The following is a 12,332-nucleotide window of genomic DNA, read 5'->3' as shown; positions in this document are numbered from 1 at the left end:
CTTATGTCTATCGATAAATGTGAAAGAAAATAAATGAGATATTACGTATATCATCATCGATTTGTTCTGTTAGGTATAGAAATTACACCAATAAGGTCTTGGCATTCATTTAGATTACGAACGTAGTTCTAAATAAGGATATAAGAATATCATTTATAGAATACTGATCACTGAATTTCATTCGGTCCGTTAATAGTTCGAACCTTTTTGACCCAATCGCTCGCCTATGGGCATTGCTCTCGTCCAGATAACAGCTCTTAAAATTTTTTATTTCTAAGCAGGGGGGGTACATATCCATCAATCAATGAACACCTCAAGAAAGTCCTCCAATGAATGGAGATCGTTGTTAAAATCACTAGGTAGTATTATGTAGTCTTATGTCCTTCTGTATACAATCCCGGGTCAAAAATGTTAGAAGATTTTTGTCCTTCATTAAATATACTAAATTTATCCTATAATATTTCTCTTTTTGTCCTATATTATTTAAAACTTTGATTTGGTTTTGGTTGGTAATAATAATAATGATAATAGCTTCATTTATTAATTAAGAATTTTTTCAATGAACATGTTTGTATAATATTTTAAAAAATTTCTAAGTTGAAATTTTAAGCTGATCTTGTTCTACCCCAACGGAATATTATTCCAGGAATGAAGCAGATAAAAACAGATAAAAAATCCAGTATTGAGACAAAAACGGTACAATGTACATTTTCAAAGAAGAGGATGAAATCAGCTAAAAAACGGAGTAAAAAAAAACTAAAACACGATTTTAGGACAACAACCGTCTTAATTGTTTTCCCCGGATTCGGGTTAAATCTTCCCGTCAGTAAAAAAAAAAGAAAATACATTTTTTTTTATGGAAAATGATCGGTGTGGAACCTAATTTGTCATTTTATTAAATACCATACATTGAGAGCGAGTATTGGCAAACCAGATGAACTAACAGCTTGTCAAGCAGTGTTCGCAGCTGTTGAGTGTGGCCAGCGAGTTTCATTTTGCCAAGAAGCTCTTCAAATCTGCTTTCGACAATTGAATTTAACAATTCAAACAGTTCCCCATCCTATAAAATTTGATTGCTACTCAACTATTCTACATCTACACACGTACACGGAGCGATGACGTTAGAAGCAAGGAAATCTTTTCAACTGTTTTTTAGCACTTGGCAACAATATTTGACAAGCTTTTAGCTAATTAGACCTAATCGAGCTCGTCCTTATAGTCGCCTTTTAGTTAAATTACGAACAACTGATGACCAAAAAGAACCAGACCTCAATATTGATAATTAATTTGGTATTGGTACCTTTAATTTAAAAGAAACAATAATAGAGATGTATAAATCTGTAAATACACACCTTTATTTTCTGTACGAATATCTGGGCAGTCTATAGCGATTTGATATAAAAAATTTAAGATTCTCACACTGCTATCCTACAGTGACCCAGGAAATACGGTACGTCTGGTCTATCCTCGACCACCGCATGATCAAGACTGGCCAATGCTAGTCTAGAGCTGACCGAGCCTCCGCCCGAAGTGCCGTGTTGCCTGATAATTGCCACTAAAGGATAGTTGTTACATAATACAATATTATTGGCCATCGGTACCTTCATGAATCTGGGTAGTTTTTCCACCGTCGGCAAATCTTATATTGGATTTATTCCCAGTACAAATTTTAAAGTATCAAAAACATTTCAGAATAGTTTTCCGTATACGTCTTTGATCTCGATCAAATATTATTCGTCTCACTAGAGTGTTAAGCAAATTTATAAATACTTGATTGATTGTTTTAAAATTAAATGAATCATTTCTATTATGAGTATTCTAGATCATATGCCCTTTAGCATTATTCTAATTGGACATATCTATCGTATAACGTAATTTCTAGTAGCTACCGATTCTTGCATAGACTATTCGTGCGCATGCACGTACCTATATCAAAATATACTCAATCTATATAAATTTAGTACGGTTCTCGGCAGTGACGTTTACTCGAATAATTATTCCATACGATTGTACTCCGGTCGTTTTTCCGGAGAGAAAATTTTAAACCCTCTATCGAGGAATATTTTTACAAAATTTTGTGATATCCGAGGACGAATATAATATAAAATACCAATATGGAGAATATTCGTACACGCAGACTCGTCACACGATCTCGAGATAATAGGGAATCGCTGAAAGGTTCGGCTCGCGTTAACGAGATGAAAGTAGATGTGATTTCAGGAAACACGATATCAGAAATTGGTTGACAGCTCTAAGCGACTTAAGTGTTTTCTACTGGAGTACGTTAACAATTTGGTAAGCAAATACCGAAGTTCGTTGGAGTGAATAGCTTGCCACGTTTCAAGAACGGAAATGCTTCTGCTCATATCGATTGTTTTCTTCGTTGGTTAATAGAAGATTTTAACACACTAAAATACAAAATTTCGTCAGATTGAACATGATGAAGTTAAGTCATTCAACGGTGTTGATAACCTTAAAAGCTATATGATAACTCACCAGTGAAAAAGAGATGCATCTCGAAGACAAGAGCCACCAGAAGCAGCAAGATCCTCATGGTGCTTTGACTAATCAATTCTTCAGGTTGTCATTCGATCCTGTAAAAGGAAATTGAGATTTTTTTTATTCATAAGCAAACGAAAGTAAATTCATGTATGTCGAAAATGAAGGGATATTCTGTGTGGAAATTGAATAAGGGCTCGGAGAGGGAGCTGTTGAACTAGAGCACTAGCCAGTTTAATTTTTTCATCAAGGGAGTCATACTTCCAAATTAAAAAAAAGAATAACATAACCTGAGCTTTGTGCACTAAATGGTATTCGGGTAGAGCCCAAAATATTAAATATTGTTATTTCGAAATGAATAACAGAGAAAAAATTCAACACCATTATTAATGTAAATTTGAATCCTTAATGATGTTATTATTAACATTGAAATTTTTAAACATTCATACGAAATCGTTTGACACCACTAATTTTTTACAGTCTTAGGGCCAGTCCTAGTCTTGCATTTACAGCGACACTACTGGGGATGTTTCGACTGCGTCTGATCAGGCCCTATCCAAGAAACCGAGCCTCGACCATCATTGTTAACTTCCAAGATATTAGCATTAGGACAGGTAGGGCCCTTACAAGGATTTTCTTAGGAACAGCTATGATTTTAACTGAATAACCAACCCACTCGTGTCCTAACTAGTGCCGGACTAGATTTACAAATTCATAATTTCCATGATTTCACCTGCACGGGGCCATTTCCAAGATCGGACGATCCCTAGCTAATTTCTACACGAAATATTCCGTGTACATTTAGGCTATTTCAAACAAAAGACCCTTCATTATTAAATCTTCACCTTAATTTTTCCCACACGACAGCATATACATACATACATAGTAAATTAACAAAGGTCTTTTCAATTGCGCCCTTTTCGCTTATTATGCCAATCTACCATATGTTCACAGTAAAGTCGTATATGACAAGATTCGCAAAACATCTACGTCTACCGGTCGCGAACAAAGCACAAAAGATAAAAAAAGCCTGGTTCAATGCTCACTACACGGAAAGCCACGCATGAAAAGTTGCCAACACGATATTAACCGTTCTCCGTAGCAAGAAACTTCGTTGTTTTTGTTGCCGTGGGATATACATTTTTTTTGTACTGTTATCCAAGAGCCGCGTAGAATCGATACATGCGCGGATGAGGGTGCACTTCTTTAGACCTCTCTCGTCTTGCGAAGTGGCGTATCTATATTAAGGGTTTTCGTGAAAAAACAAAGAAGCGGAACATTAACGGACTAGAAATGGGGAGACATAACACGGGTGTTAAAAAAAAGGCTGTTATAGGCATGGAGCAATGTCCAAATTTGAGCTAGGGACTCTGAGAGAAAACAAAACTGAGAGGAAAAAAAATAAGAAATAAAATAAGCACCCATACGATGGCGGAGACATTATTTTCGGTGGCTGCTGAAAACAGCATGATTTCAAATAACACATTTTTTTCCAAAAATACGACAGGCAAACGTCACTTAGGTAATTTAAAAAAGTATTAAAGATAGAATCCTAGTGGAAATGTGTATATGGTTATGTATGTGTATATGTGAAAATGTGTGTAGTGTATATGGGCCCTAACCAGGTACAAGGTAGTTTTACCTACTTCTGTCTAGGCGCTAACTAGGAAAACTACCCAGCTTCCACCGAGGAATGTAACGGATGCCCTGTCGGACCACTAGTTAAGTCAGACTGTGTAGGTCACGGACAGTTTGCCGGGTCAGTTCCTTACTACCCATGTGGACATGTATGATTGATACAGAAATTTGTTTAAACTCTTTTGATATTCATTAAATAAAAATATGAAATATATAATTGACTTAATGGCCAAATTATAAGATAAAAATAACATCTTAATAATAGGTGTATAGGGGATAACTATCATCTGTGCTGCCGTGAGCGGAATTTGAACCTGCGATTTTCGAGGTGCTCAAATTAAGGAGTGTAACACAATACCCATCAGCCCAATTGGTACTCATTACTCCTTTTAGAGGTGATAATTAACATTATTTATGTACCGGGTGTTTCACCTAATTTGACCACCTTAAATATCTCGGTAATTATCGACGTCACAAAAAAATGTTCCAGCCAAAAGTTGTACGGTGTGGAGAAGGCCTTCAAATGCGACAAATTTTTTTTATTTCGGTGGAGGCGTTGATGCACAGTGAAGATCACCGTCACTTTTTTAAATAGAATGGTACATTTTTTTTAAACCATCTTGTGGAGCACCTCAAGTCGGATAAAAAAGATTAGGGGGTCAACGTCGTTCAAGGTCATTCAAGGTCAGTATCGATGATACAAATCTAAATATCTCGGATCACTACCAAATATTTGGTAGTCATCTTCAATGTCCCTGATAAAGAAAAATCGAGTGGATTTAAGTCCGGTGATCTAGCAGGCCAGACTATTCGTGATCCTCGGCTAATCTGTTTATTACAAAATTTTCGGTCGCTAACATTGCGAGCTATCCGTGCAAAATGAGCTGGACAACCATCATGTTGATACCACAGGTTTTGTCGATCCCACAAGGTTAGATCTTCAAGCAGCACAGTTAATATTTCTTCCAGAAAAGCAGAAATAAAATATAAATTTGAAAACACTAAATGTCTAAAACTACCAATCCGATCCGAGATATTTAGATTTGTATCATCGATACTGACCTTGAATGACCTTGAACGACTTTGACCCCCGAATGTTTTGTATGCAGTTTGCAATACTCTACAAGATGGTTGAAAAAAAATTGTACTGTACCATTTAAAAAAATGTAGGTGACCTTCACTGTGCATCAGCGTCTCCACCGAAATAAAAAAAATTGGTCGCATTTGATGACCCCCTTCGCACCGTACAACTTTTGTATGAAATATTTTTTTGTGACGTCGATAATTACCGAAATATTTAAGGTGGTCAAGTTCGGTGAATCACCCGGTATAATATTAAAACTTAAACCTGATTGTTCACTTCTACCATTGGACCGTGTGTTTAATAAGCACGAGTTTAATCGTTATGTCTGAATATTGCCAGATCATTTACTAGTTTGGCACATCGTTGGACGGGATAACATTTTTCACGGTCCATTATATTAATAGCAAATGAACACACACTAATTCTCTCCTGGACATTGATGAGGCCTAATGCAAAAACTGTGACTACAACAAGGAACTATCTGAGCTGAACTAAGGTTATTATAGCGTACCAGAGAGCATCTAATTCGGGGCCCGATAAGCTGCCGTTGTAGGGAAAGAGCCAAACACGATGTAAGTTAGTGGTTGGGCGTACTTGTGCGCGCCGCGCTAGGTCCTAGATAGGTGTCCATTATTAGGGATGCCTAGTCTCAGTTCGGCCGGAGCATTTTCGTCATTAGGGAAAGGACTAGGGAAATCTGTTATGAAATAACATAAATTTCAAAACAGTCTCTGCCGCGAAGTATAGTTTCGATGGAGCTGATTCCTCTTATAGAGATAAGGGGGGTAATACATTTAGAATGCCTGAAATTGAGCGATTCTTATGAATTTTTTTCTCAAGGAAATAGTTGCTCTACATTTATGGAGTTTTGACATCATTTTATGATAACTTTTCACTATGACAGAAAATTTTTTCTTTCCTCTTCTTCGCAACATGGCGGAGATATAGCTTGGTGAATTAAAGAATTTGTAAAAGAAGTTGTACGGCGTGTAGCCTGGTATCGGCTGTAATGATTTAAAATATAAAATTCTTCTCTATTTTTAAAGTTAACCAAAAACAAAATATTAAGAAAATGTTTGTCAAATTTCATTAGGATCGGTGGATTAGTTTCGGAGTTATCTTGCACGCTAATTTCGATAATGCAGTTTTGAGAAAAACGCGTTTAAAGTTTTCAAATGTTGGAAATTAATAATTACAGTGTTTCTTCTGTTTGGACTTTCTGTTTCATCGATAAACTGAGTTCCCTTAAAACTTCTTTTCCGAGGACTTGAAACTCTTTCCGTACTATCTTTACTTTCTGCCTTTGGCATTTTGAGCTCGCAAACACGTTTAAGCACGAACGAAATGCGGAGCTATACTGAGCGTGTCTGTTGCTCTGCTCCACTAAATATACGTTACTAAAACAGAGTGTGCTCAATTCTAAACATTTGTTTTATTCCCCTGACCTGCACAAAGGTTTCGGAGAAGTCCCGGAGAATTGGAACAAAAGCGGAGAACTCCTCGGCCTGACCTAGCGTAACGCGCTCCAAGCCGCTGTGCGGATGACTCAAGGCCACAAAGTACAACATAAGAACGGCTTTAAATTTCAATGTAAGACTTCTAGAACATATCTTTTGGATATTATACTAACGTTTTATAAAAAAAAAGTGCGATTTTACGAAGCTTGTAAATGTGTTGCCCCCCCGAAAGAGAAGCGGGATATCAGTATTCATACCTAACCTCTCTGAGCAGAGAAGTAGACGGTTACGAAAATCAATTAGAGGAATCTGTGGTCTTTTCAATTTACTAAAAATATCAACAATTGAACTTAGGTAACAAAGAGTTCATAATTTTGTTCTGAAACGAAATATTACCTAACTCAAGTTATTGGACTATAGCGAGAAATTCGTTCCCGATGAGAAAAGCAAAAATTTCCTTGTTAAATTGATATAAATTGAGACTAAACTCTGTACATTCTAGAAGTATTTCATGAGGTTAATGAGCGAACTGGCAATGTTCTTCAAAGTATACTAAATATTGCTTTTTAGTGCTACTGAATATCGTTCAAACTTGAAGATAGGTGATTTAATTTTTCCGGAATGTGTCAAACTTGGAAATATGTGAAATTAAATTCTATAGATTCGTAATCAATGAAATAATGACGTTTGAATTTCGAGATTTTTTTTAAACCTTAGTAAGTCAAAATATTTTTTAACGAGGTCTCGCAGATTTCATGGTAGAAAGTTGCAGACAGGATTACTGGATAATTTGCGTGAAAACATTGACCTGATTTTAAAACAATGTACTATCTTTCAAGCCTTTAGAGATAAAAATAAAAAGATTCACGTTCTTTGCCAACGGTTGTAGCAGTAGTGAAATGTGCGAAAGATTGCTCGAAACAGCCACCCACCTACTGGCCGCTAAACCAGCTGGTAGAATGATTAAAAAATTAAAAAATGTCTCATTTCTTAGAACTCAAATTATATTTAAATGGTATATAGGTCCTTCCCTTCTACGTTAAATTTGATTATCATCCAAATCTCTATTTTTCGTCTTAAAGTGGCAGCAACGTAAATACGCGAATGAGAGGAAAGTAGAGACAACGACGCTTCCACTAAACTAAATAAAATTAGGTGAAATAACTTTGTTTTATAGTATTAACATTTTTTTTTAATTTTTCATCATACGAAATTACAAAATAATTTACTACTCGATAACGTCCTTCCCGTTGCCTTTGGTGTGTTGAATTTAAGAAAATGTTCGTCTCCGTATTCACCAAGTTTGTTGTTACTTCAAATTGCGAAATACTTTTGCTCACAGTTATTCCAGAACTGTATTTATTTGCTACCACGTACGTGAAACGTCACTTTTGTATCCGGCACTCAACAATATCCTCACAAATGGCAGCCATAACGTTTTGAGTTTCGTGATCCTTTGGAAAATTTTCATTGCGCGACTTGGTTTTTTTTCCAACGTTCGCTTTCAAAACGATCTTATCTTTTCACTTTTTATTTCTTTCGTATGCCTTTTTTACTGATTACTCGGCCACATCTATATAGTAGGTAGTAGTAGTAGGTAGTAGGTAGCGATAAGAGTGATCCCATTTACACAACACAGTTGAGCATTATACTATTAAATAAATAGTACACGTGAACTTCTGAACTGGACTTTCAACACTACTTGGCACTTTTCACACTATTTACATACTAATTTGAAACATTGCAGAGAGTTCACGTAACTGGAATACAGCAGACCGGTTCAACTTAAAATCCATGCATGTTAAATACACAGTGGGTATACCTCACGTAACAGAAGCACGCAGTATTAAATGGACTTTACTTGAATCTAATTTTCATCCTTCTGATATGTACATCATTTATCCTTAGAGATTAGTGGTCGTTTCGCATGTGACTAAGGCCCGCGTAAGTACTTCGAAGAAATATTAATAAACCTAGTATTACTTGAAGCCATTACAAAAATATTGAATTTGTATAGTTTTCAAAAACCACTATAACTTATTTGCCCTGAATATATAACATCAAATTATGCTGTCTAGTTATTCTAGGCTATCATATTGTTTCCAATATAAATTATTGAATACTTTGTTCTCGAGAAACAATACACTATGCAAAAATCCTCATACAATCTGATTATTAAAGTATTCTTAAGACTTTGCTGGTGACACTTTTCTTTTGTTTCTATTCGAAATGTATACCTATCGGGTCTGTCAAATCACGATTTACCACTGGAAAATTGTTATTGTCATTTTGCAAATAAATTATGTGGACTCGAGTCGATTTAATTTTAATATAAAAAAATAGTACTTTGCGATACAAGTGCGAGAAAGCGAACTTTACAGGGAGGCGGTGAAGTTGGTCGCATGAGCCGCACACGAGTAACACAACGGCACGAGCCGAAGGCGAGTGCTGTTTGTTTTACGAGTGCGGCGAGTGTGATAAACTTCACGAACTGCGTATAATGTTCGCTTTATTGTACCAGTATCGCATAATATTTTCTGTAACGAATGCATGAAAAACGCTACTTTTTGTGCCTCTAAAGTGACTGGAACATCTTTTCGTTGGAGGAGGCAACCATAAGAAGAGCAAGGAAGGCTTCCAAAGTGAATGCATTTCATGACAGAGCGCGAGAACAAAGTTTTTCCTAACAGCGTGCGCAAAATCGAATTTTGCGCACGCTGTTAGGAAATAGTATATTACGATACAAGTGCGCAAAGTAGGTGATTCCCGCAAGAGTCGGGTTTGTCGCCCGAGCGTAGCGAGGGTGACAAAAGAGACGAGTGCGGGAATCACCTACTTTGCGCACTTGTATCGTAATATACTATTCTTTATCGCATTAGTGCGAGAAGAAAGCACTAGTGCGATAATGTAAAATTGGGCCGATTTGCGCATGCGCAGCATTTTTATCGTATCCATAGATATAAAGTGCCACTTTTGCCACACTTCGGAGGCACGAAATGTAGTGTCTTTCATGCATGAGTTACATAAAATGTATTGATAACATTTTGTTTTTATTTTATCAAGAACTATACTTATATCTTTCTCAAATAAACGTCTGTATATTGTGACGAAAATTTCTTCTCCAGGTATAACCAAATTTGATTACCCGAGCCGTTCGTAGCAAAACAGCTGATTTTCCGTCGACAAATTAACAAACTCCATCCCCCTGGAATACGATACCGAAAAAGACCGATTGGGCGCCAGACGCACCTTTGCGTCACGATACGAAATCTGCAAAATATTTCCAGAAGGGACGGAGAAAGTGCCACCGACCAGCACAGATAATTCGCGAGATGGTAGAGGGGCAGGGATCACCGAGGTGTTGGTAAGGGAATTGATTAGGAGAGTGAGAACCTCAGAATAGAAAACAATAACAGGTGTCCTTTTATTTAGGACGATTGAGAATTTCAACAATTAACAAATAATAACTTCGAAATAAGTCAAATAAAGGTAATGGATAACAATTTAGGCAAATCAAACGAAACCTAAAGTAATTATTTTGCGAAACTTTCGTATACGATACGTGAAGTCTCGGGAAGCGAGACAAACACGATACACTACACGCGTCCTCGTGAAGCGAGAACTCGCGGATTCTTTCTGTTAGGTCTCCAGGGTCACGAGACTTTTGCGTTAAGAGAATATTACAAAATCAAGAAATAATAGTTCACTAAAGAAATATAGGCGATACACGGAATCTTTTCCCCGTTAGCGATACTGAAATCATCCATAGGCGAAGGCCTTGGGAAAAACGCGAACACGAAAACGTTAGGAAAGATAGCTGTATGAAAAAGATTTCGTGACTCGTTACAAGATTCTTACCGGTATGATTGAAACTACTGACGATACAAAATTCGCACCCGACCACGGTGGTAACTCAGACAAGAATGTTCTACACGCAAAGTTCACTGCAGGGCTGGGACTCGCGTCCCCACTAACAATCAAAAGTAGTGCCTTAGATAGCCAATTAGATTCTCGGTAGGATTTACAATACTCGTATTACTACGCCGTTACAAAAGTCATGCCGTTGGACTATTCCTCGATAAGACACACGATATAATACTAGAGTGACATCTGTGGCTCAATCGCCTTACCCCTACGAGACGGACTTTGACAATATTCGGTAGATGCCGGAGCCTTCCACTGAGAAACGATACATAATACTCGGGAGGACGGCGTAAATTAAAAGTTCCAATCGCGGACTAAGCGCAACACTTTGACATCCTGGTCGCAAGTTCGTTAGCCACGCGGAACATAGTCACAGCCTCGCTGCCGTAGCTCGGGGTGTCCAGTGGCCTCTGGTGGCGATGAGATTCCGGCCCTGTCCTCGGCGATAATGGCTGAGATCCTGATGACTTCGGTAGGTCTGGTGGTTTCTGCCTCCTATGACAAGCCAGTTACGGTGCCTTCACGCAGGGGCCCATTGATCTTCAGCACGAGGAGTCTCGCGGAACTCGAGACCTCCTCGTCTTCGTTACTAGTCCCATTACTAGGGACTATCGGCATTGACGATATAAAATGATAGGTAGGGTGGAGTCCATGGCGCTGTCCTTTTGGGTTGATCCTCCGTCTTCTTTGTCGGGTAGGGTCCCTTATAGGGTGAAGTCGTCAGGTCGACACGGCAGCTCTTCACGTTCCTCGGCGTAAAACCTGCTTATCCTCCTCCGTGGGCTTCCAGCTGTCCGGATGGCTCGGTTCCGGTGAGGTGGTCGTGACGTATGAAATATTTGTACACGAAAATATTAACTTAATGTTCCCTGATGCCTATGACCCTGGAGCTCCTGGCCGGATGCGTAATATTTGATTGGAAGAAGGGACGTAAATGCGTCCCGAAATTGAAAAACGGAAGTAACCAATACGGGACCTTTGTGACGTCCAAAAATAACGTCACAATATATAGAATTGTATCGCACAATAACACAATGCTGTCTATCTTTTTCCTCCACACATGGCAGAAAGTTAAAAGCTTCGAAGTGTAGTTTTATCTATTTCCATAAGTAGTTGGCACAAATAAAGAATAACATTTCTGCATGAAAATTCTCAAGCTATTCCCACAGCACCCATTTACCGTCGAGACATCCAGATGTCCTACAACCTGACCCATTTGCAAAAGTTTATTCGCCATGATACTCAAACTGTATTAAACATTGCCATGCAATTCTCTGTCATTCAGTACGAAATGCATCACACGTGATAAACGTGTAACTTGGTCCTTTCGTTCGTCCCGACAGTCGCAATCGAATAACTTACGTTCAGTGCAGCTTTCGTTTAATAGCACTGATTTCGTGAAACCACCCGTTCAAAATATGATCCCCGCGATGAATTAACGTAGATGACGCGCAGCTTTAGGGATGTTTGAACACGCTTACTGATCGATGCAGCAATTAATCTGTTGAAACCTTTGGAACGACCGTCATCAGTTAGGTGGGATTACCTTAATCTCTATTCACCAGAGGGTTGGTTTTTGTGCGGTTTCCGAACATTGACATCGTGTTCACGCAAGGGCTATTGACATCTTACCGAAGAGCCAGATATAATGCTGTCAATTTCAGTGACGTTACGATCGAACAACAATTGTAATAATGAAAATATTACCAGCTGCCTTTTTTTTTGTATAT

At 37.9% G+C, this 12,332-nt stretch overlaps 1 protein-coding gene across 2 annotated transcripts in view; it reads right to left on the bottom strand.

Moving 5' to 3' along the window:
- LOC107266992 (neural cell adhesion molecule 2) overlaps positions 1-12,332 on the bottom strand; it is a 64,891-nt gene that overhangs the window by 28,818 nt on the left and 23,741 nt on the right. The window contains exons 1-2 of one of the 2 annotated variants that reach the window (XM_015738127.2): positions 10,537-10,843; positions 2,497-2,594 (exon numbers count right to left, since the gene is read on the bottom strand). In XM_015738127.2, the coding sequence (XP_015593613.1) occupies positions 2,497-2,554 (58 nt within the window). In that variant the 5' untranslated portion in view covers positions 2,555-2,594; positions 10,537-10,843. Of the gene's footprint in view, positions 1-2,496; positions 2,595-10,536; positions 10,844-12,332 lie in introns of those variants that run through there. The other variant, XM_015738137.2, reaches the window with a different exon arrangement.

The sequence above is a fragment of the Cephus cinctus genome, unplaced genomic scaffold (assembly GCF_000341935.2).
Source record: "Cephus cinctus unplaced genomic scaffold, Ccin1 Ccin1_scaffold0025, whole genome shotgun sequence".
In the NCBI taxonomy this organism is placed as follows: Eukaryota; Metazoa; Arthropoda; class Insecta; order Hymenoptera; family Cephidae; genus Cephus; species Cephus cinctus.
This window is presented reverse-complemented; position numbering and strand designations above follow the sequence as displayed.